General features: G+C 37.1%; 1 protein-coding gene across 1 annotated transcript in view; it reads right to left on the bottom strand.

The window, feature by feature from the left end:
* Positions 1–23,047, bottom strand: part of LOC145994673 (sorting nexin-24-like) — a 51,476-nt gene extending 28,429 nt beyond the window's left edge. The window contains exon 1 of the mRNA XM_083130804.1: positions 22,941–23,047. Within this exon, the coding sequence (XP_082986930.1) occupies positions 22,941–22,998 (58 nt within the window). The 5' untranslated portion in view covers positions 22,999–23,047. The remainder of the gene's footprint in view (positions 1–22,940) is intronic.
* Between the last annotated feature and the right edge of the window lie 4,424 nt (positions 23,048–27,471).

Here is a 27,471-nt window from a genome sequence, read left to right as displayed (position 1 = left end):
CCGTTATGTGCTATTTAAAAATCTATGACGTTGATGGGAGTGATGTGGGTTGGTGTATATAAAGTACCACATGTTCTGTACAGTGGGATCCATGAGTATTACCTTGCAAATTGTCCATCATCATGTTCGTACACTTTATTTGACGAAATAAGAACTTCAGGAATTAAAAGAAAGATCATAACAAGCTGTTGACAACTTCTGCACCAGCATACATAAATATCCATCGCTCAAAAACACATAGAATGTAATAGAAAAATTGATGAAAATAGTCATGGACAATTTGCACGGTAATAATCATGGATCCCACTGTACAGTTAGTGTGTTCATCGTGAAGTAGCAGGAAAGAGAAGAGCAAGATGGAGAAAAGCGGTTGTGCCAAGTCAAGAAGAGTGCAAAGATCTGGTGGTGCCGAAGTATCTGTAGTGTCCAAATCTGCAACAACACGTTCGGGGGGAGTTACTGCAACGTCAGCTGTAGCACCTGCATCTCTACAGGGAGGAAAGGCTTGGAATGCGAAAAGAAAACTTAATTTTCAAGGGAATAGTTATGTGCAGCAGCAGTTAAATATGCTAAAGCAGCTCTCTGGAACCAGCATGGAGGAAAATGGTGCCCAGTCCTCTTCCACATGGAAACCACGGAAGCAATACCTGTTGGAGGTATGTTACCCTTTGAGTAAAACTGCATTCAAGAGTGCGACTGTTGGATTTGATGTGGAGAACGATTTTTCTGTGTGTGTGCGTATTGCTCGCCACAACAGCCAAGGAATTGTGTTGTGTATGGAAGAATGGTGTACACTGATGGAGTTGGGGGGAAATATATCTAATTATTTATCTAGTGAAGAAGAGTTGGTTTTGTCGCCTGCGTTGCTAGGTGAAAAATACATGCTTTCTTTTGGCAAATTGTACAATAAGAAAGTTATTCAGTTTGTGGATATTTTTGATTCGGAAATACCAATGACAACAATGTTAACTACCTGGACAGAGCTTTTACGATTGTCTGATTGCATATCTAAGATAACTAAAATGTATTGTGAATATCAGACCCAAATACGTGAATATTACGAGTCTTATATTTCATTATGTGTTGGATCAATTAAGGAAACTTGTTATGGTTGTACTAATAATTCAAATGATCATAATTGTCAGGATATTACCAATATAAAAGATCAAGTAGAGCGACATGAACTGCCGATATTTGATAATTGTGTTGAATTTTTAAGTGAAAGAGTGAAATGTGAGTTGGGACTATTTTTTCGCGATGTATGTGTGGAGGTTATCACTTCTAAACTGAGCAAGTGATGAGAACTTTTGGTAAAGTTCAGGTTGTAATGGTGTTGGGAGGTTATTTGTGACAATTTGTAACGGTGTTGGGAGCTTATTGACCTGAAAATTTTCTCTTCTTGGAAAGTTATTTGTGAGAGACAGTTATATGGAAAGTTCCTAGTGTGTGTATATATATATATATAAAAGATGTGAGATGTCCACTATATCACTATGGCAAGTCAGAACATACAGAACGCTTCAGCTCTGACTGACACAGAAGATATCGAACATATTATTTTCGAAAGTTGTGGATGCTTTTCTGGCTTCATTGACAAGTATTGTCTGTTAAAAAAGACTACATACTTATGTACCTAAGTATGATGTTATTTGTGATGGTTGTTTTACGAATGCACCAAATCAACTGGCTCACCAGTGCTTGAGTAAACATTATTTGGAGTGTGATAGTGCTGAAAGTGCTGACGAATGCGAACGCTGTTTTACATGGAAGATTTCCAACCTAAAAACTTATTTTAGGGAGCCGGATAATTTTTATCACATTTTCTACCATTTTATGGATACTCACCCTGAGATTGAATACGATCTTGAAACAGATTCGGACGCCTATTTGATACTTTGGACTCTAAGTGATGAGAGAGATTTGATGCATAATTTAGTTCGGTGTATACATCAAAACGAGATACATCACGGGGACAATTTCTGCTGTGAGTAGTTGCATTAAAGAAAAAAAATGACTTTTATAATTGATGTGCAAGGTTTTAGAAGTAAAGACAATAGTTTTCTAATTCGTGAAATTTGTGTTTGCTCAACAGATTTAACAATTGTATATCATGCTTTTGTTGATATTGGAAAGTTTGACTTAGATTACAAACAATGTAAGTGGTTAACATATAACCACCATGGTTTGTTATTTGCAGAACCGAAAGGTTATGATATCAAACATGTGAAGGTGTTTTTTAGTGAGCTAAAGGGAGAAAATACAATATTTTACTGTAAAGGGTTGGAAAAATCAAAGTTGATTCAAAATGTATTTAATATTGACAATATTGTCGATCTCGATACAAGGCGCTGTCCATCATTAAAAAATCTTGTTATGTATCAGGGTGGATGTTGTAGTTACCATACATCAAACGAACCATTTTCTCAATCAGGCTGTGCTTTTAGAAATGTTCAAAGACTTGTTACTTGGTTCAATATGAAATAACAAATCTCAGATATGTTGAGATTTTATGCAAATGAATTTTATGTATATATTAATGAATGCAAAATAAAGTTTAATTGTGAATTTTGTTGTTTCATTCCAAGAATATTTTAAAGTATAAAATCAAAAACAAATATGTGAAATATAATTTTTATTATTTTTGTATATATATTTACACCATATGGAAATGAAAACATAAAGACAAAATATAAAGTATAATTTTTATTATTCTACTATATATATATTTACATACAACACCAAAATAATATATACAAAAATGTAGATATTTTAAGATAACAATATTTTCAGTTGATTTAAAACAATGTTGTCGTTGATTACAAAGTTTGTTTTACTGAACAAATTGACAAAATCCAATATTGTGTAATTATTGGTAGAGTAGTAAAGAAACATTATACAAAATACACCACAAAACACTGATTCTGAATGTTGAATCTGTTGATTGTTCCAAATCCAACGGTAAGTATTTCTGTTGAGAAAACGTTTTACATTTTCGGAGGGTGGTTCTCCAAAGGAGTCTAAATATATACCAATTCCATTTTTGTTAATGTACACAGCAACCCAATGACCATCAATATTTTCACTTGTGCTTGTATTAATAATTAAACCTGCTGGAAATTTTACTGATACCGGTAACTGGTTATCAGCATACACACCAACGAATTGAACAGCAGTTTTACAATCTTGAAGTATAATATAAATTATGTCGTCAGTCCACATATTTTTGCTCTTGCGTTTTTTCACTGGAACAAACTGTATGTATATCTGAATAAATATTATTCAAACTAGGCGTTGGTATATATGGTGAGATGACACCTAACTGGTACCCTCTTAGTTCGTAGCAACGAATGTACTTGGCATACACTTTGCACTCTTTTGCTGCACAGCGAAATTCGACGAATCTATGCGATGGATGACAACAATTTTCAGCTGGAAATCCAAGCAGGCAAGCCTTCGGACAAAGCAAGTCTTCTAAATTGATGATGGTGCGATGTAGAAGGTCTCCCAGGAAGGTACAGCGCTCGATGCCATGAGCATACAACGCTGTAGCATGTTCTGTGTAGGATGTCAGTATGTTGGCTATTTGATTGTATTTTATATACCCATGATTCCATTCAAGACCATGTGAATTTTGAGATGCATAACTGTTTAACTGGGTAGAGGTCGATTCTAATTCACCGTACGGAAATGGTGGTAAAAATATCCAAGAGTCAGAACTAAAGTTATCAATATTGACAAGTGCAAGCTCCTTGACTATAATTTCACCTTGATTGCTCTGGAAGGCAGTGAAATGAATAACAAATCTCATACCGGCAAACACTCACAAAGATACTAAAATCTATTTTGTAAAGTCGGGATATATATATTTCTGTTTTTGTCCACCTGAAATAGCGAATCAAATTGTGCGTAAATAACACATGTGACAGATGACGTCAAAGAATTTGCAAATTGTATTTTGAGAGTAACAGGCGAGTCACGTACCATGTCCCATGTATTGTCATTCAAAGAGTTTGTAGGCGAAAGAATAAACGCGAAGAGGGTATAGCCTAGAGGATAATCTTTTCTAGCAATACAATTTCCACTATTACAATAATACATGCCAGTTCCAGAAAACAATGTATAGTAGCTTTGAATGTAGTTATTTTTTGAAAAATTTGGTGTTAGAGGGGTAGAGGGATAAAATTTGGAGCCGACTTGTAGCTGTAGCCGGTTAATGTTGAAATGTTCAAAATGAAATGGATTCAAGTTGTTTTTTCCATTGTATGCAGCATTCGAAACAAAGCCAACAACAAGAGCTTTTGGAACATTACCCAAAAATAGATTATCTATGTTATAAGAAGTTATATTTTGAGGAATGGTGTGAGTAAGAGTTTCCACTCTTGTGATAGGTAATTTAGCTGTTTCACGCTCCATTCTAGTACTGAGTTGCATTCCAATATCTGGAGAAACAATTATTCTCCGAACCCATAAAGTCACATCTTCTAAATGCACAAGATAAGACGAATTTTCAGCATTCATTAAACAAAATGAATCTTTACTTCTATGAAGTTTCACTCGCATTCCCACTTTATTGGGCAAAACACGGTCCAGTCCTACAATATCTGCATGTATTCTTCCATACATGTCAAAAGTAGCACTGTTTTTAGCGAACTGTGCACGAGATGTATATCCGGTATTTCCATTTCCCAGAGTGTTAAACTGTCCAGGTGTATCTTTGAACCAGAGCGAAGATGTTAAATGTGTTTCTTGGCGTCATTAGAGAAATTCAATAAAGTTTCAAAATATGCTCTGTAGGGGTATGAACCTGAAGACGATGTGATCAGTTTGTCATTAAGTGAAATATCAACTTGATTGAAAAGAGAATGCAAAAAATTATTGACAGGTGCAACATTGTCTGAATCGTCAAGATCCTCACCATCAGATTTTGTAATTTTACACCTTACGTAAAGATAAAGGTATCCAGGATGAATAAATTCACCAGTTTCACCTAGAATATGAAATTCTATAGGTCCCCCTGAAGTTAAAGTAGATATAGGTCGATACTCTACATTATCTGTATGCTCAATTATAGTTTGTGTCATAGGAAGTGAAAACAAATCAAAATCGCTTGTGCAACATGGTTGACTGCAAGGATGAATGTTAGACATGGTCGCTCAATCGAATATGTCCTTTCTATGTCTACGACGTTTAGCCGAGTGTGACTGTAGCAAAGGAGGTCCTATTTTTATAGCTTTTCTTTTGACTGTTTTTTTTCTTTTTGTTTTTCCATTACCCGATAACAACTGGTTAATTTTTTGTTCTGCTTTGTCACGTAAATTTTCTTTGGCCTGTTTTATTCTTACACGAACTGATTCCTTGATAGGTTTATTTTCCAACATGTCACCAGCAACTTGCATTCCGGTACGCAATACCTGACGTCCCACACTTTTAGCAACAGGTTTTAATATAGGTAGAGCATATCTAAAAAGACCACGAAAAAATCCCCCAAGACCATGACCCTGTTGGTACACAGGACCAGCAAAATAGGGTATTCCACGACCTGTTTGTCGATGTTTCATGACCGTTGAAAATGAAGTGTTATGTTCACTGTACCAGATTGAAATGATAAATTTCGACCTGCATGGTCCTTTAAAAGGATTTCTATTGTATTGAAACAAAATTTTGACAATGGTAAATAATGCATAGGATTGAAACAAACAGAGTATGTTCGACCATAGTTAACATTTTCTATGCTGGCTATACGCAATAATGGAACTTTACTGTCTCCAACCAGTTGATACTGTATAATATCGGTGTACACAAATACCTGCTGAGGATATCCAATATTCAAGTATGGACTCCGCGATCCATTGATGTATTTTGTGATGTTAGTGTACGGTTCATATCCCAACTGTAGACTCAAAACTGGTGAAAATTTAATTGATTCTACACGGAAATCGTGACTACAATGTATATTGTTTGCTAATTTGCGATATGTGAATCGAAAAAGATCTGTTTTTTTTTTATTGATTTGTTCCAGCACACTATCTACAGTGTGATAATACCCAGACGGAATTTTGAACTTGTGGGCCTCATAGAGACTTTCTTCGAGACGCAAATTATACCAGATGATATTTTGATCTTCGGTAATATTATAACATGTATTGGGTATTTGAATTTCGGCTAATGCAATTTTCCAATCAGACTGTTTGAGACGAACTTCGCTTTCCACCATATTCACAAAATGTGATGTTGTGTTGTGAGGGAAATGTTTGTGCCAGCCATTCGAAGTAAGAGTAATGTAAAAATCATTTTCTGTGCCTTCACTGATCATTTTCCTGTTTGCTTGAAATGTAGCTTAATGTACGATGAACCGAACCGAAATGGTAGATTTTCCCATGTACGTCCCTTTAAGTCTATCTCGATTGTGTCAAAGTAGTGTTTTTCGACTTTGATATATCGTGGTATATCGAATGCAAAGTTCTTATTTCGACCATAGGTATAATGATTGATTCCGATTTTTCGTAATATATGACCATGCAGTTGAGGTTTCACAATGTCTACGCAAACATTAATCTCTTGGGGGAGAAAATAATTCAAATTACAAACATAAGGTGCTTCTTTGTAAAATAAGGGTTCGTGATTCACCGCAACCACCACAGGTTCTTCTGTTTTTGGTATATTTTGAGCATATCCGAAAATACACATTAAAGCAGGTGTTACACCTATCATGATTTGCTGAATGGACGTGTCAGTTTTAACAAATACACGGCTTATGTACTCGTCATAATGTATAAATTGTTTCATTTTTTCTGGAACACAATTCAGAATATGTTGAATAGATGCATAAAAACCAGCAGGAATTTCAACTTTTTCTTGAATAACTTCCGAGTTGTCTGCGCGCACCGCTTTGATAATAATCTGTTGGCACATTATAAAAACTCCATGTACAACTACATTCGGCAAGACTGACCACCCATTTAGAATCAGTGAGATCAATAGGGTGAGCTAATTTTGTTGTATAACAGGTCGAGGTGTTATTTTGGAAAATATCGGAGCTTGCATTAGACGGGAGCGAGAGATAAAATTCATTCACACGCTCCATCACAAAGCTAATGAACTATAAACACAATGTGTCACTCTTTTTAACCCAAGAATTGAAGCTATTTGAGTAACCCAACCATTTTACATAGAGCCAATTACCTTTTCTACGTAAAATTTTCTCGATTCTATGGACAGTATTTTTATTTACGTTAATTTTCTGTAACTCTTGTTCGTAAAAAATACCTTTCACCATTTCACCGTTTCAATTTTTAATGTGATATGTTACCGGATTTGATTTTATGCATTTGTCTACAATAAAAATTTCCCGAGACCATTTTGCTAAATAACCTTTCTCAAATTTCATTTTTGTTTTTGATATTCGCACATAATCGCCCGGCTTAAATTTGCAACTCTTTCGAAAGTTTTTCTTTGATCCGTATAATGTATACCATACTTGATTCATATTTTCATCGCTAACTTGTGCTGGTGCAACTTTGATAGTTGAATGTTTAGAATTATTATAACTTTGAACTAAATCTTGCAAAATATGAATATATTTGTAACTATGATTTGCTGTAAAATACTTATAAAATTTTTTCTTTTATTGTACGAATAAACCGTTCGCATATCGCAGCTTTCATTTCCGAATAAACACTGTAGCGATTTACACTGTATTTTTTAAATACAGTTTTAACATGTTTATTGTAAAACTCTTTGCCGAAATCTGTCTGACAATTTAACGGAACATTTTTGTACATGTGCAAAGCTTTCTCCACTGCTTTTGCTATAACGGGACCAGTTTTGTTCTTTACCGGAATGCAAAATGCTAGTCTGGAAAATATGTCTATAGCACACAAAATATATCTATAACCACGATTGAATTTTGCAATATTCTGCATATCGGCTAAATCCATTTGCACAGTTTCGAAAGGACCACTAGCATAATATTGTTTTCTGGGAAGCTTTTTATATGCAGGAGCATGCAAGGTATAAGCATCTTGAGATTGTAACCAATGTTTTATTTTAGCTTTGGAAATTTTTTCTTTGGCTGCTTTATACAATTTAGACGCATTTGATAATGAAGCTGGATTTGTATACACATAATAGAGTTGATGTAATTTCATGTTTACTACTAATATTTATATTCTTTCCACTTTTCAAAAAAAGATAATGGTGACAAAGCTTCCCTTCCTTTTGGTGATAGTTTCGATAGTGCTGCAGGTCCAAGAAACTGGTGTGGAATGTTCATTGAACGAAGGATTCTGACAAACTGATCAAGTCCAACAGGATTTTGACTTTTTCTTCGTTGCCTAACCACATCATTCACTAAATCTACAATATTGGAATTGGGATATATTTTACCGTACATAGTTACGGTGCCCGTTGTATCCCAAGATATATTGTGTGAACTTAAAACTTTTTTTAGCAATATCTTGGTATTTTTTCGAAGCATTATTGGAACTGTTTCAATAATTTCAGAAATTGGTAATGTACCGGGATTGCTTTTTATTGGTTGGTATTCCTTTGTTTCAACCGCTTCGTGTTCAACAATAGGTATTTCTAAAGGTTTTTGTGCATGAGGTACAGATTTTAAATATTTGTCCAGTGCTTGTTGGTACAATTTCCATTTTTCATGAATATTTATATCGCTTCTAGATAATACTTGGTGCATTTCAGAATCGAGAAGTGATTGAAAATTTTGTACTGATTGGACAGAAGCTTGAACTTGACCTACTACATCTTCTGGTACAAGTATAAGTTTCCTTAATTGCGAACTCATGATCCACCACCACCACCGGCGACGGCACTTGCAATAGCGCTAATAATAGGTCCAAGCAAAAAAGGTAAGAAACCAGCACCTTTACGCAGTAATAGATTACGTTTCTTTTTCAGAGACACACGTTTTTGGGCTAAAGCACGCAAGATGTTTCTATGTCTTCGCAATCTATGTTTCTGACGATCCGATAATTTAACATTTCCTTTTATAGTGTTGTTAGCAACTTGAGAGATAGTACGTATGACATCTCCAGATGCCTGTTGTAGCATAACTTTACGTTTTTTGGGTTTACATTTACAAAGTGCGCGAAGCACATGGAAGTGATGTTTCAACTTCTGCATTTTTACTAGAACTGAATATTAAAGGCTTTGAACATGTCTTTTTGTTGAGCATATACATGCATAGTTTCTCCCGGGAAAATATTTTTGCGTATTCGCAAGGCATCAGGGGTAGATTGCGTCATATCGAATAATAAAAATGTGTGAGGATCACGCGTAGCATCTTCAAATGCTTGAACCACAGATTTGCTAAGATGTGGCATAATCTGACGGGCAAGATATTGAATTTGTAATTTATCCCTAGGATTTTTGAAGCAAATAACATAATGTGCATTTAGACTAATATCTCTTGCTCGCTTACTTTTTGGGAACAAATTTTGCAAAATAAAAATAACAGTTAAACTTTTATGATGAGCGTATTTTGTGAAGAGATTAGCCACATCATCGTTCGTTTCACCCATGAGGTCGTCAAGAATAATTAGACTATTGTTTTGAATTTCAAAGCTATCCATATTAGGAATTCCTGGATGGAACCGTATATTTTGACTGTTTGTTAATTTCGGAATCACAGCACCATAGCACCATATAATTTCGTTAAATTTTTGGGTGAACATTGAATTACAATTTGATAACAACTTATGTGTGAATTGTGTTTTTCCGGCCCTGGACGGACCACTGATAATAATGGTACACGGGTGATTGAACGGAAGCATTATTAACCACTGAGCAAATACAACAAAAATCATTGCCTTTTTATACAACTAACGACCAAAAATTGTTCATGCAAGCCAATCAAATACCTCTCTCTCTCTCTCTCTCTCTCTCTTGGGAAAAAAAGCAACAGTGCAGTGAAGGGTATAATCTAAGAGATTTCCAAAATTCTAATACACCCTGGAACATTCTTGGATACTATTTAATTCTCAACCTTGTGAAACGTTTGCTCAATGTACAATTCCAACCATCACCCACTTCTTTACTCTCTACCATTCTCAACATTTTTCCCCTACCATACTTAAAAAACACCCACAAATTGTTCCAACGGTTTTTCTTATCAAAATATGAAATAGGTATATGAGGTGAAATTGAGATGTTCGTAGGCGAATGCTCCATCGAGTCTCAAACCAGGGACAATTTGACCTTTTCAAATTTGTCTTCGAGAGGCAGTTTACTGTTCAGTTATCTGCTCGAGAAATGATTGGTGTTGGACTTAGACAAAAATGTTATATGTAAGTATCCTTTAATCACATCATCACTCATCGTCGCGTTTAGCCAAAAAATGGCAGAAAAACATAACATAAAATAAAAAATCTTGGTGCACATCAAAATAAAAATAAAAAACATTTAAGGTTCGAATCGTAAATGTGCCATTTTCTTCAAATTTCTCTGTTTTGCTAAGTACAAGTATCTATTTGGTTCAAATAACTTCTCTATTATCTCCGTTTCTGCAGCTATAATATAAAATATATACCAATAGAACACAGTGGATGTTGTAAATTTCTTCTTCTTCAACTCCTACAAACAGAGAATAATAAATTCCTGTTTAACAATACAAAGTAATAATCACTAATCAAACTTCTAAACACTTGTGAACCGACACAAACACACGCGCGCGCGCGCGCTTTGCTTAAGCTGTTTATTGATTAATCACAGAATAATACAAACCTTACAGAGAATAGGTCAACACAGCAAATGAAAGAGTTGGTGTATTTTTTAAAAAGTTTATTTTTATATATTATACAAATATAGAATATAACAGAATTATGTATATATACATATATATAAAAATACTCTACCAAAATTTGTACATCACATAGGCGTTACATTTTAGCCGACGCTGGAATTCTTCCATAAAGGTTCCCCCCAATTTGCTGTTGTCGGATTAAAAATAGAGACAAACATGCACAATGTGGTTGCGGAAAATTTTGTTCACCAATGACGTTGAAGTAGGCACTGTATCGACAACAGTATAAAATTAGATGATTGTCACCAGCTGTCATATTTCCGAAAGAAGCTAAAAAAGACGCAAGCTGTATTTGTCGACTTGTATCTGTAAATTAATACCATATAAAACTGCAGTAAGTTGTTACAATTTTTTACTGATTAATATTGCATTGTGTATTTGAGATAAAAAGTTTATTGTGAATTTGGTGTATTTTGTTAATTTTTTTATTAGACTAATCGTGGTGATGATGATGACAAAATTAAAAAAATGTTTTGTTTTTTTAGTTTATTTTATGTTCGGATAGATTAATCAGGACTGGGCCTACATTTTAAATTAAGATTCGAACTGGTGCTTGGTGTTTCTAGACCGATATTTTAATATTTTATTGAATATTTGGGTGAGATTAATATAGATGAATCACCAAATTATATACCACATGCATAAACAAAATAGTCAGAAAACCAAATTGCAGGAAATCAGAAACATGCTACTTCATATTTTTACAACACTCACAATTTCTGACATAATTGAGAAATCAAAACACACTACTTTTCTACTTCACAAACACTCGCCATTTCTGACATAATTTTCTCAACTCTCACAAACGCAGGATTTTTGTCACTAAACCAGATATTTGAGCATTGCGCATAAACCATGATTCAGTCCATCGGGTCAAAAAAAGGGAGGCGATCTCTCTCTATAACATCTAGTTCATCATCCAGGGCTTTCCCCACTTTGTAAAAGTCTTGGATATTTTGTATACAATATCCCAAATTGGTAAAGCAGTAGTCGGAGAATACCATCTCTACAGCTATCTCTGATGCTGGACTAAGTGTTTTTAGAGTAAAAATTGACTCCAGGGGTTCAGTTTCAATAACCTGCGAAAAAATTTTTTACATACATTTCTATAGGCAGATCCATTTTGTTCTCTATTATGACCGTTTCTGCAGCTAGAATATAAAGTATATCCCAATAGAACGCAGTGGATGTTGTAAATTTCTTCTTCTTCTTCAACTCCTACAAACATAGAATAATAAGTTTCTGTTTAACCTCTTAACTGGGTATGACGTAATACTCCGTTCTGGCTCTAGTGATTTATAATGGGCATGACGGGATACTACGTTCTCATGTTCTTACTGCTGATATCTGTTGTGTATGACGAGATACTTCGTCAAATTACTTTCTTCTTTGTTTCACCAGATGTCTCTGACTTCCAGACTGTTGTAACCGTTAGAGTTAGCGGGAAGCAACGAACACAGCCCGACGTTCAGTTCTATCGCGTATGCAATAATGGCTCAGGCAAATCGGAAGCGACGGCGTGTTTTTCCTGCCGAGGAAATCCGAGATATATTGTAGTTGTAAATCTCGCATATTGTAAAAAGTACAACAAGGACCAATAAAAGAATAAACAATACCTAAATGGTATGCCATGGAGCACAGAAATATTAACTAAAATATTGGTTTACGAAATTCATCAATTTATCAACAAAAATTCCCAGGGCAGATTGGGCTTTCGACGAGGAAATTTCCCAGTTAAGAGGCGATACAAAGTAACAATCACTAATCAAACTTCTAACACTTGTGGACAGACACACACAAATATAATGCGTGTGTGGCGATTTGGTTTCAATTTGCATGCAAATTGAAACCACAGCGCCACACACGCTTAAAAGACTCACGAAAATTTCCGCAGGGGGGCCCCTCTTCGAAATTTCCGTGAAGGTACATAAATTTACATTGTTGACACAATATAATATTCCAATGCACATAACTTTATGCCAAAAGACCAGATTCCCAAATATCCTACCGCTTCGTGAAGTGGTTAGGACAGTGCCAAAGATCATTGGTTGGATTCCTACTTTCTGCATTGGTGTTCTTTCATCAATTGTATCATATCATCATTTATCCTCACCGTCGCGGTTACCCAACGGTAGAAAAAGCGACATTAAATTACAAAAGTTATATTTTAAGAATTCTGGCGGCCAAAGTGGTTCCTTGTTCGAATCTCGACTTAGACAAAAATATTATATGTAAGTATCCCTTAATCACATCATCACTCACATTTTATGCACAGTAAGGCTAATTGGGACTGGACCTACAATTTAAAATGGGATAAAAAGTTGAAACCACATCGCCACACACGCTTAGAAAAAGCTCACAAAAATTTCCTCAAAGGGGCGCCCTCTTCGAAGTTATCGTGAAGATACATACATTTACATGGTTGACACAATATTATATTCCGATGCACATAACCAAAAAAACATATTCCCAAATATCCTACCATTTGGTGAATTGGTTAGCACAGCACCAGAGATCCTAGGTTCGATTCCTGTTTTTTTTTGTTTGTTTTTTTGCATTGGTGTTTTTTCTTTGTGTTTCTTTCATCCATTGCATCATATCATCACTTATCCTCACCGTCGCTGTTATTCATCGGTAGAAAAAGTTACATTAAATTACAAAAGTTATATTTTAAGAATGCTGGCGCGCCAAAGGGGTCCCTTGTTCGAATCCCGAATTAGGCAAAGATGTTATTTGTAAGTATCCTTTCATCACATGATCACTCATCGTCGCGTTTAGCCAACAGTGGTAGAAAAAATAACAAAATAAAAATAGAAAACCTTGGTGCACATCAAAATCAAAAGTCTTAGGTTCGAATCGTAAATGCGTCAGCACCATTTTCTTCAAATTTCTCTGTTTTTCTAAATACAAATATCTATCTCTTTCAAATAACGATAGCTCCTTGGGTAGTAAAAAAAAATACTTTTTCAAATAACGCTAGCTTCTTGGGTAGTTAAGAAAATCCTCACTGTAATACAAACTGTTCTATTGTGAATGTAACTAACACATTTCATCTTCCACCGCCCCCTCAATAGTTAACTCCGAAGCAACATCACTCGTTTTCATAGTAGTGAAATAATTATATGCACTACACTGTAACTGAATCTATTAAAAATAAAAATAAAAATATTGTTCTTGTTTAAAAATTACTTACCGCTTCGTATTATCAAATACACTGCAAACAAAATAGAAAAGATGATCCGCACAAACAACCTCAAAAGAAAGAAAAATGATATTAGTGTTTTCCGTACATTGTTCAATTAATTAAAACTCTAATAAATTTAAACAGATTATCGCATGCAACAAATTTTATTTGAAAATTATTTGCATGCATTGCTACCATTCTTCCAGTCGTTGAAGTTAGCTACAAAGCATAGAATTCAAGATCGTTAAATGTCGGACCCCGTGGCCGAGTGGTTAGCATCGCGCTCCGACGCTACAAGTCCCGCTTGGGCATAAATGTTTGTGAGTGTCCATTCATCAATTTTCATCCCCATCATCGCAAATTAGCCAAAAAGCACAAAATAAAATAAAGCAAATCAATCAATCAATGAAAATCAAAACCGTTAAAAATGGTTTGCATCCTATAATGCCAAAAAATCTAATCGAATCCTATTTTATGTTTGACTCTTGATACTCGATGATACAGTAATAGTTGTGATGTGTCTTGGCGTAGAAACATTGCACACTAGTTATAATCTGCATTAAAAGAATATATAGATCCAGTCGAAAGTAACCTATGCGAGCATAAAATAATCTTAATAAAACAGTTTTCATCTTGTCAACATTCAGTCTCATCGTCGCGATGTATTCAAGGAAATCTTGGTCTAGAAAGATATTGCACACTGACTCGTTTTTTCAAGTTAACAATAACCAATACATAGAAATAATATCAATATATTCACTGCAATGTTCACTGAATCGTTATTTTAAAAAAATAGTGTTCTTTTAAAATTTTCTTACCGATTTTTTATTTTCAAATATGCTTCACACAAAGTAGAAGGGCGATTCTGCAGTGTTAATCTGAAAATAATAATAATAATAATAATATTAGTGTTTTCGGTAAATTTTTCAATTCATCTTTGCTCTAAACTAAAATCACAACAAATTTTATTTTGAAAGACATTCAGATGTCTTGCTACCATTCTCCGAGACAGTAGCTACAAAGCAAAAAGTTAAGAATAGTAGCGGTTGGTAAACATCATACAGTGCCAAAAAAAAAAAAAAAAAATTCTAAGTTCGCATCTTTGTGGCGTTTCCCACTCGTGAACCCTCACTGCGACTGATGTATTAAAAATATCGGTCTAGAAACATAGAGCATTGGTTCGGATCTTAATTTAAAATATAAACCCAGTCCTGATTAACCTATCTGAGCATAAAATAAACTCGAGAAGCCATTTTTAATTTTGTCATCATCATCATCGCAATTAGTCTAATAAAAAGTTAACAAAATGCACAAAATTCGCATTAAACTTTTATCTCAAATACACAATGTATATCTCAATATAACAACTTACTGCAGTCTTACCTGTTATTGATTTACAGATACAAGTCGGCAAATACAGCTTGCGTCTTCTTGAGCTTCTTTCGGAAATGTGACAACTGGTGACAATCATCTAATTTTATACTGTTGTCGATACAGTAACTACTTCAACGTCATCGGTGCACAAAATTTTCCGCGAACACATTGTGCTAGTTTGTCTCCAATTTTAATCCGACGACACCAAATCGGAGGAAGTCAATCTTCCGAAATAGTGCGTCTCCCGTTAACACTTCAGGGTATTAACAGACAATCGACATCAAAATAGAAAATACACTTCCTGCCGATGAACGGTCATAGATCCAAAAAATGTGCCATTACACTACATTTCAAACACTTTCCCGTTGGAAAACAGTAAATGTGCTGGAGAAAAGGTGTCACGGTTCCATTCTTGTAGTATTTTCAAAACAACATCGGAAATGTCCTCCTTACTTTCAAATATCCAGCACAACACAACAGTTCCACAGATGATCAGCAATGTCATTCTTCCTATATTCTCAATGAGCTCAGATTTCGTCCTCGCCTTCAAACTGACCACAGGGTTCGACTCCCAAACAAAGCATGGCTGTTTTGTGTCAGTATTCTTCCATCAATTAGGCTGCTATTTTATTCATTTCTCTCTCTCTCTCTCTCTCTCTCTCCCTCTTTCTCATTTTCTCTTTCTCGCTCTTACTTCATCTTTCTCTCTCTCCCTCTTATTTCCTTTCTCCCTCTTTCTTATTCCCCCCTCTCTCTCTCTCTGTTTTGTGTGAATATTCTTCCATCAATTACAACTTATTCAACACGCTCTCTTCACCCTTTTTCTCATTTCCTCTTTCTCTCTCTCTCTTTCTCTCTCCCACCCTCTTTCTCCAATCTTTATCCCTTTTTCTTATGTTCTTATTCTTTGAGTGTAACAGGCAATCAGAATAAATACCAAAGAACACCTTTCTATCCCCCCTTTTTTTTTAACTCTCTCCCTTTCTCAGGTTCGCCACCTATAATCGTTCGCCTCTTTATTCCCTCTTTCTTTCTTTATCCACTTTCTATCGTCTCTTGAGGGTTAAATCTCAAAACAAACGCCTAAAAACACTCTTCTACCCTTTTTTCAACCCTTTCTCTCTCCATCTCTCTCTCTCTCTCTCTCTCCATCTCTCTGTGTCTCCCTTTCTCTCTCTCTCTCTCTTCCATCTTTATCACTTCTTCTCTGTGCTTCGAGTGTTAAAGGGCAATTCTTGGAATGTTAACGCTTTGAGTATTAAATGACAATTCTTTGAGTGCTATTTCTCTCTCTTTCTCTCTCTCTCTCTTCCTATCTCTGTCTATCTCCGTCTATTTCTCTCTCTCTCTCTCTACCTCTTCCTCTCTCTCTCTCTCTCTCTTCATATCTCTTCTCTATCTCCGTCTATTTCTCTCTCTCTCTCTCTCTCTCTCTCTCTCTCTCTGTGTCGTGTGAATATTCTTCTATCAACTATCAATTACCACTTATTCAACTCGTTCTCTCTCTCTCTCTCTCTCTCTCTCTCTCTCTCTGTGTCGTGTGAATATTCTTCTATCAACTATCAACTACCACTTATTCAACTCGTTCTCTCTCTCTCTCTCTCTCTCTCTCTCTCTCTCTGTGTGTGTGTCGTGTGAATATTCTTCTATCAACTATCAACTACCACTTTTTCAACTCGTTCTCTCTCTCTCTCTCTCTCTCTCTCTCTCTTTTGTGTCTCCCTTTCTCTCTCTCTCTGTTCCATCATGTGTGTGTGTGTGTGTGTGTGTGTGTGTGTGTGTTCTCTCTTTCTTATGTCCTCTTTCTCTCTCTCTCTCTCTCTCTTCCTATCTCTGTCTATCTCCGTCTATTTCTCTCTCTCTCTGTGTGTGTTCTCTTTCTCATAACCTTTTTCTCTCTCTCTCTCTCTTTCTTTCTTATTCCTTTATTCTTTTTCTTCTGTTCATCATCTATGATTTCTCACCCTTTTTATCCTCTCTATCTCTCTATATTCCCCTCTTTTATCGCTCTCTCTTTTTTATCGTCTTTCTTTGAGTGCTACGTGTCAAATGTCTACTATTACTTTTTGAAAACTTTGCGTGTAGATCACAGTGGGTTTCATCTTTTTTAGTTATTGCACTTGTTTAGACATAGACTAAGTTAAATATAAAATATATATTTTGACGTATAAAATGAAGTGTTCACCCTCGGAGACGTTTAAAACTACCAATAAAACGACGAGGATGAAATATGAACAGATGGGATTTAAAGGACAATCACAAGGAAACACCCATGTACAGACCAGCACTTAAACCCGGAACCTTCGGTTACGAGACAGTTGACACCCCGCGAGATAACCAAAGTGCCTACTTTAAGAGAGAAAACATTAGGTTCTATCTGGAATACAAATATGAATACGAAAATGGAGCGAACTAATCACATTGTCCTTTTCTCCTTGGAAAAAAATATGTCCAAAAGGTGCAACGCATCAACCCCGCAAGGCATCCGAATAGCACAATTAATTTTGTCTCAAGCATGCGTTCTCCTAATTATTCTCTTAGGGCCTTCTAATTGCGTAGTGGTAACGTCGCATTGTAATAAAGGTGTCCCGGGTTCGATACCCGGTGGAAATCGGATCTCACATTAAACTGTATGCCCAGTACCGATTAGCCTCTTTATAAAGTGGACTTAAAACTACTGTGGCAAAGCACACTACGACATACACTGCTCAAAATAATTAGGGGATCAGGGAAAAATAAGTAGGGGATCAGACTAGATATGTTGTCAGCGCCTGTATGAGCTACAATCAGCTGCTAAAGCCCCGTAAACGAAAGTTCCAGTGCCTTAACCCTTAGTACGCCGCACGGTCTGACGAAAGTAAGCCCAGTGTCGCCGAGGCTTTGAGCGGGAATTCGTATACATAATGCAGAAAAATCGTATACATTATGGAGAAAAATCGTAACAACTCTGGCACTATGGGACCAATCTACTTCGGATAACTTTTGTTTTGCAGGCAATACATCGGTGCATGCAACCATGTAAAATTTGGATGCCCCAACCGTGGGGGGGTTACGGGCGGGGGCTGCATCCCCCGAATTTCAATTAAAATAAAAATAAAAATTTGGAGTTTGCCCCCTCTTCTCCAGCTACTTTGGGGAGAAAACCGGAACTTTTGCTTTTTTTTAAAAGAATGGACCTTCCGCAACAGAATGAAACTTGATTCATGTTCGTGGGTGCAATACAATTTGAATAATAAGGCAAAACGTAAAACTCTAGCGAATTTTAGCCAATTTGCATATTATTCATAAAATTGTTATAACTGACACTATGGGACCAATCTACTTCGGATAACTTTTGTTTTGCAGGCAGAACATCAGTGCATGCAACCATGAAAAATTTGGATGCCCCAACCGCGGGGGGCTTACGGGCGGGGGCTGCATCCCCCCAATTTCAATGAAAAAATCATAAAAATATGGAGTTTGCCCCCTCTTCTCCAGATATTTTGGGGAGAAAACCGGAACTTTTGCTTTTTTTAAAAAGAATGGACCTTCCACAACAGAATGAAACTTGATTCATGTTCGTGGGTGCAATACAATTTGAATAATAAGGCAAAACGTAAAACTCTAGCGAATTTTAGCCAATTTGCATATTATTCATAAAATTGTTATAATTGACACAATGGGACCAATCTACTTCGGATAACTTTTGTTTTGCAGGCAGAACATCAGTGCATGCAACCATGTAAAATTTGGATGCCCCAACCGTGGGGGGGGGGGGGTTACGGGCGGGGGCTGCATTCCCCGAATTTCAATGAAAAAATCATAAAAATGTGGAGTTTGCCCCCTCTTCTCCAGCTGCTTTGGGAAGAAAACCCGAACTTTTGCTTTTTTCGTTCGCACTTGCATCTTGTGTAGCTACTGTGAATCTATTTCTCCCTTTTGACTCGGCTCTTTGTGGAAATATGTCCGGAAGGAAACGTTTGTGCGTTAGGGAAATCGATGAGCTGTTATATGATACGAAGTGTTTATGGTGAGGCGTTTGTTAGTCCTAACAGAGGAGGGACGGAGCCTTTGCAATCCTTTCTTTTGTCTATACTTCTGGATAGACGCACGCTTTAGACTCATGATTTTGGCCTCTGGCTATCGTCAAGCTTCATTGCATTTCTAACATAGAGGCGACAGAAAGCTGACAATGCCAAACCTCATCCAATCCCCTCTCTCCTTCCCCTACCCCCTAATCCCCGCCACTACTTCAGCTCGATCACCAGGTCTAAACACAAAGAAGAATGTGTGCCTTATCAGTACTAAATCACAGCGTTGGAAGCTTGGAGGAAAACAGCATTGTAAATACCAAGCATTTATTGTGTCTGTCAACTGAAGAGCGAACACGTGTTTGGGTGAGCCCAAACACGTGACATATTCCGAGAAAGGAGGGGATGGGGGGATTTGGAATTTTCGAAACATGATTGCAAAACATGTTCCCGAACGAACTGTCAGTGTTTCAACCTCAATATACAAATATAAGTGTGGCAAACCCTCGATAATTGTATCTAAAGCTGTTTGTAACATATGTGTTACAGCGGCTACAAGGAACATACTTTTTTTGTAACATATGTGTTACGGCGGCAAACTAAGGGTTAAACATGACGTAACCATTGCACTGGTACTATCAAATGGTAGAGGGGAGGAGTGTGTGTGTGTGTGCTGGTGTTGTATGCTAGTCGTCTCTGGTTAGCGATACAGTTCAGTTGGGGAAGGCAAAGGGTCAGGTGAGAAAGGCAATGCCACACCAACGTGATTTACCGGAAGGATTGAAGCTGGGCAGTCACAATGCCAGGTAGAACACGCCATTGGAGTGTCGCCAAGTGTGATTTCCAGACTATGGAATCGTTTTTGAAACAACAGGAAGTGTTCGCAGAAGACAAGGCCAAGGTCGTTCACGAGCAACAACATCGAGGAAGGACCGTTATCTCTTAATCAAAGCCCGTCGGAACAGGGGGCAGAATGCAACGCTACTGCAACTTGCCTGGCAAACAGCAACGGGACGCAGAGTGTCATCTCAAACTGTCCGTAATAGTCTTCATGAAGGTGGTCTCTATGCACATAGGCCCATGATGTGTGTTCCATTAACGTTACAACACCGTATAGCCCGTAGAAACTGGGAGGAGGAACATCGTGGTTGAGGACATGACGAATGGAGGTCCGTTCTGTTCTCTGATGAGTCGCGGTTCAGTGTGGAACCTGACAATTGACGTGTTCTCATCTGAAGGGAACGCGGAACATGAACAGCTTTTGTGCACGAACGCTCCCGATATGGTGGCGGTGGAGTGATGGTGTGGGCAAGAATCAGTTTTGGTGGATATTCGGACCTACACATCATCTGCGATGGCACCTTTACAGCTCGAAGGTATAGAGACAAGATCCTCCGACCTTATGTCGTGCCTTATGATGGTACCATTGGTGATTCTTTCAATTTCATGGATGATAATGCTCGTCCACACCCAGCTGGACCAGGAGGGTATCGAGCATCTGCCCTGGCCAGCTTGCTCTCCAGACTTAAATCCAATCGAGCACATCCCAGATGTGCCCGGCCGACAAGTTGCAGCTCGATCAGCACCTCCCACAACTCGTGCAGAGCTGGAAATTGCTCTTCTGGCAGAGTGGCGACGTATTCCCCAACAGCTCATTGACCAGCTCATTGATTCCATGCCATGAAGGTGTGCAGGAGTATTGGTCGGTATGGGAGACCATACACAGTACTAGAGGAGAGTTGCTATAGTGTTTGTGTCTGTGCTTTTATTTTTGCTCTAATTATCGCGTCACATGTCCTTAATGTCATTAACATCAGGTATCATGACAGCATATCTTGCTCTAACTTATCTCAGAATGAAATAAAGGATCTGGTATTAGTATTGGTATTAGTAGATCCCCTACTTATTTTTGCCTGATCCCCTAATTATTTTGAGCAGTGTAGTTGTCTTTCACAATGAGTTTGAAATGCTCATTTGACAGTATTTATTTATCTTTCCTATGGTGTTTTTTACTATGTACAGAGCCCGGAAGTTCAGGCATTTATTTTCGTTAAAATAGGCAGGCAAAAAGGCATTTATAATGTGGAAAATAGGCACTAAAATGAAAAAAAAGGCAAAATAAACCGAAAAAAGGCACATTTGGAAGTCGCTTACTTTTATCCATAATTTCTGGCAAAATGTTAAAATCTAAATTGATAAGAGCATTTCAATTTTTTCCGTCTTGATTGCACATAACTACAAGGTGCTTTTTAAGTTCTTAACATTCATTGCTAGTCGTCTGTCAGAGAGAATGTTTTTCATAATAGAAAATGATCTTTCACGAATTGAAGCCGCTTCATTTTCTGGAAGAGCATCCATCACCTCACTGATTTTTTGAAGGTTGTTATCATAATATATAGCTGCCCATCTCGTCAAGACTGGTTGTGGAGGTAAACTAAGTTCAATCGCAACTTCCTGAAATTTTCGGGTTTGAGAGGGAGATTTCAGAAATATCTTCTTTGTGTTCGAAATCAACCTGTCCACTTCAGCAGTCAATCATGCACAAGAAATGTTAACCGAAAGGCAATATCCTAACTCAGCATGAAATACTTTTTTCTCACACTTTTCTCCTTCAGCAATGTTGAAACATGCGTGAATTCAATATTACTTAAATAAGGCGAAAATTATTCACATAATAAACGGAAGAAAAATAAATGCCAACAACGTTTTTTGGGAGAAAAATAATTTTTATACACATTTTTTTTTAAAAAAATGTCATATTTCATTGAAAAAGGCAAAAAAGGCATTATAATTAAAAATAGGCAGTGGGGTCCCAAATAGGCAAAATAGGCAAAATGAAAAGGCTTCCAAAACATTCGAAAAAACATAAGAAACGTATATCCAGAAAAAAATTATCAATGTATGCAGTAAATAAAAAGAGACATTTTGCCAAACTTCCGGGCTCTAATTATAGCATACAGAGAATCGTTAATACAGTAGCATAATAAGTTGATTCATTTGGTTTATCTTACTTCGCATTTTTGCCACTTTTGGCTAATCGCAAAGATGCGAATGAGTGATGACATGATGAAATTGATTAAGGAACATTCACAAAGAACACCCATGCCCAGATTAGGATCGAACCCGGGACCCCTGGAGTCGTAGCATGATGTGATAACCACTCCGCCACGGAGGTCGGCAATATCATGATAGAACAATATTGTAAAAGTGATACTCGAGCATTAACGTACCCGACATCAATAACCTCTAATGACATTATGACATGGTTGTATAGCGAGCGAAGCGGGCAAGAAGATTTTTAACTTTTTCTTTCAAACTGACCATATTATTTTAGTATGACGCCGTGGCGACGCATACCCCTTTTATAGCTTCTACTCTATTCGTTCGGCGCCTTTTTTCCTCAGCTAAGCCCTGACCCCGCTCCCCGTAGCCTTAGCTTAGCTTAGCTTAGAGAGAGAGAGAGAGAGAGAGAGAGAGAGAGAGAGAGAGAGAGAGAGAGAGAGAGAGAGAGAGAGATATGGACATTGAAATTTACTAAGAAAACACCACTTACCTTGTTCCTCCCTGGCTTTAAGACTCCACTCCACTCCACTCCACTCCATCCTATCCATCCATAAACTTACGCGCCCTAGGCCTATTAAAACATTACCGTTGCACGTACCGATAACAAACACAATGTAAAGCTATTAAGTAGTCTCCAAAGCGACACGCCTGTTTGATCCTGTCAGCAGAGGGCCAATAAATCTTATCTTGTTGCTTCATATCTGATAATACAGCCCTTGGCTGTTTGTAGAGTCAAGAAGTTTTCGAAGATCCATGACTGAAGCTCCTTGGTCAGTCTTATGGCTGGGGCTCTAAGCCAAGCGTCAAGTCAACCTTGCAGCAGGTTTTCGCATATGTAGTTCCAAACGTGCGCGCAAGAATATAGTTCCACTGAAACTGGTTCTATTCCGACACAACTGCATACTTGCAAGAAAACAGTTATGTAATTTGTAATATACAGACAAAATAATACATCCATTAGCAGGTATGGACTTAATTGGTTTCAATCACTGTGCAGACGAACTTAGAACCGCAGATTCGCCAACTGCTTGGTGTATTGCGTTGAAGAGACACTGAAACTTTAGAGCGAGTCGAGCGAGACTGAATGCGTTGCAGAACGCGTGGAATCGGTGATACCAGTGTTGCACATCCCACTATTTTAACCCTATGTTTATTGTAGAGCGGCGAGAATGGCTGAATCTCCTGTTCAGCGCGCGGTTTTACCCGAATGTTATTTTGGGCTTAATCCGAAGGGAAATGCTCTTCAAAGTCAAGCAAGTTTTTTTAAATGCATAATCCGCCTTGCGGCAACAATATCAAAGTAAAACAGGGCGTGAGGTGAATGTGCGCACGAATTGAATCACGGGTCTTGAATGATTTGCGGTTTGAGTTTAGCAAGCAAGAGGAAACGATTGTTTGTTGTTTGACGACAAAAGAATCCCCGCGGTATTAAAAGATATTGCAGTGAGAAGAAACTTGTTTATTATTTGGACGAGACGTCCTTCAACTCGGTGACTGGGGGAAGGGGGAATAAAACATGGAAGGATACCACCATGCAAAACCACCGCCAGGGCTGAAGAAACCGACAATGAGGGGAAGGGGGAGGCTTATTGTTTCACCCACTCTCGGCAATGAAAGCTTTGTTGAAGGCGCATATTTACTGTTCCGCGCAAAGAAAGGGTGATTATCAGCAAGAAATGGACAGACCAAGATTTGAATCCTGGTTTAGTGAAGTGATTCATAAATTGAAACCAGAGTAATAGCAGCAGACAATGCACCTGATTGTATATATCACCAATAACAAATCATGCTTTTTTGGTGGTATAAGTAGTGTAATTGGGCCGTTTCAAAGTCGTACTTAGTAGGTATTCTTTTTTTTTATCAATTGAATATCATTTTTTGACATATTTTGACAATTTTTTGTCGATGTTTTAGCGTTTGACGATTTTTCAGTGCAATTTTCACCGCATCTCATTTTTTTCCCACTCGTACTTGGTAGGTATGCATTTGTAGCCTCTTTTTTATCAATTGAAAATCAGTTTTTGACATATTTTGACAAATTTTTGTCGATGTTTTAGCGTTTAGCGATGTTTTTGTAAAATTTCCTATTTTTCCCTTTTTTCCCACTCGTACTTGGCACGAATGCCACGATCTTACGTGATATAACTTAACCTATTCATTTTTTTTTTCGTGCTAAACTACACGAGAGCCTCTATGTGCTTTGACCTACTTTAGAGTAGAACCATAAAGACAGAGCTGCAACCGAAAGTGAGGCTCGAAGTGAGGCTCGGTGAGGCTCGACTTAATAGTTTGCTCTTGTAAGACATAAGCCTTATTTTCTCGCAGTGTTGCCAACAATTTACTCGAAATAAAATCACCAAGGTTTTTTTTCTTGGTCTAACCTATGTTATTGAACTGCGTCGTCACGTCCAAACCTGCATGACTTCCGAACACTATTGGTTTTATTCATATTTTTTCTTACGTATAGGTGTATATGATGAATCCCCAAACAGATTTTTCCTAAGTCTTACTGTTTCTAAGATAACCCCACTTCCGGTTGCCATTTTGGATTTCTGAACATAGGTTCTATTCATATTTTTTCTCACGTATAGGTGTACCTGATGAATCTGCAAACAGATTTTTCCTAAGTCTTACAGTTTCCAAGATAACGCCACTTCCGGTCGCCATTTTGGATTTCCGAACATAGGTTCTATTCATATTTTACTTACATATAGGCGTACGTGACGAATCCGCAAACAGATTTTTTCTAAGTCTTACCGTTTCAAAGATAACCCCACTTCCGGTCGCCATTTTGGATTTCCGAGCACAGGTTCTATTCATATTTTACTTACATATAGGCGTACATGACGAATCCGCAAACAGATTTTTCCTAAGTCTCACCGTTTCCAAGATAACTAGTAGTCCAATTAAGCCGGTTCACAAACCGAAAATGAGGCTCGGTGAGGCTCGCCAAACCTCAAAAACTCACTTTCTCTCCATGTTCTGCGTCTTATTTATTGCGCTGACGATGTTTCACAGCGTAGAAAACAGCACCAAAACATCAAAAACTCACTTTGATTATTTGGAGCTCACCAAAACCTCAAAAAACTTATTTTTATTAATTGAGGTTCACCAAACCTCAAAAACTCTTATTTTCTCTCTATGTTCAGCGTTTTTATTTGTTGCGCTGACACAACGTGATGAGTAAATAATGCAGTCTCTTATTCTTGAAGGATGAATGCACCTTATCGTAATTTTCCAAGTCTTGGTCAAATGTTTGTATATCGTGACCTTTGTAAACCTCTTTCTCGGGAACGATGTGCCACACACACGCGCGTGCACGCCTATATTGTGACGCAAACAAACAAACAAATAATATTTTTTTTAAGATTCCTGGCCCCTAACCCCACTTCCGGTCGCTATTTTGGATTTCCGAGCATAGGTTCTATTCATATTTTACTTACATATAGGCGTACGTGATGAATCCGCAAACAGATTTGTTCTAAGTCTTACCGTTTCAAAGATAACCCCACTTCCGGTTGCCATTTTGGATTTCCGATCATAGCTTCTATTCATATTTTTTCTCACATATAGGTGTACACGATGAATCACCAAACAGATTTTTCCTAAGTCTTACTGTTTCCAAGATAACCCCACTTCCGGTCGCTATTTTGAATTTCCGAACATAGGTTCTATTTATATTTTACTTACATATAGGCGTTCGTGGTTAATCAGCAAACAGATTTTTCCTAAGTCTTACTGTTTCTAAGATAATCCTACTTCCGGTCGCCATTTTGGATTTCCGAACATAGGTTCTATTCACATTTTACTCACGTATAGGCGTACGTGATGAATCCGCAAACAGATTTTTCCTAAGTCATGAATTTGAGGGTTCTATGACAACCTATATTAATTCTCGTAAGAGAACAGAAAACACAAAAAAAAAAAAACAATACTGTGGTCACTACAACAAATAGTCTTCTTCAACCCCTATCCAACAAACCAAAAAAAAATCATCATCCTAACTAGAACCATGTAACTAACATTGTGATGACTCATATTAAGTACTTCTTAATTGTATTACTTATAAGTTTATACTATTGCACAACGTTTTTGCAACAAGTTATTACGTAACATTGTGATGACTCATATCTAATGCTCTTCGTTGTATTAACTATAAGGGAGTAAACTATTACACAACATGTTGCAACAAGTTATGACGTAATGTGATGAGTCATATCTAACGTGGCGTCTTCTGATTGGTTAATTATTACAGGTGTTTTCAATACGGTCCGCGCTTTTATTATATAAGACGGCATACACTGCAGATCAGTCAGTCTCGTGAGAGCAGCCGAAGAGTACGGACGTCCTGTTGCAGCGCTTCTTGTTTTTGTAAAAAAAATAGGTATTTAACTTTTTTTGAAGCTACATACCATCTATTATTTCAAGTTCAAAGGTGTTTCACGTGGTTTTTCATAGTAATTTCGACCAGATTGAATTTTGACGTGATCGTGTATTTTCTATTTCACCTCAAAAAATTCTATATAAATAACATACCTGAAAATTGTATCGCTATATACTAGACTTTTTGATTTCTGTGATTTTCGAAAAAGCAATGGCATCCACCACCAGTTTCAATCGTAAAAATGATAAAACTGAATGTGTTACTTGTGGGAAGCTAATCTCAAGGAACAATTTATCGGTACACAGGGCAAGATGTAGCGAAACAGGTTCGAGAATTAATTGTTCGTCATCTTCTAAGTCTTGTGCTCGATGCGGAAAGATGATCAGCATTACAAATTTAAGTAAACACCTCAAAATTTGCAAACCATCGACCGAACAAGGAACATTGAAAAGAAAAATCGATGATCCAGGAACCGAAGCTTCTACTTCCAAGCAAATTAAATTATCCAATGAACGCAAACCAATTAGATCTGCTTTCAACGACCAACTCCAGGATTTTTCAATTAAGTCAGAACCAGGCCGTGACATTCTAAGTTTCTTGGACGAAACGAAAACATCTGTACTAAATATTTTGAAAG

The sequence above is a fragment of the Lepisma saccharinum genome, chromosome 11 (genome assembly GCF_977018435.1).
Source record: "Lepisma saccharinum chromosome 11, izLepSacc3.1, whole genome shotgun sequence".
NCBI lineage: Eukaryota > Metazoa > Arthropoda > Insecta > Zygentoma > Lepismatidae > Lepisma > Lepisma saccharinum.
This window is presented reverse-complemented; position numbering and strand designations above follow the sequence as displayed.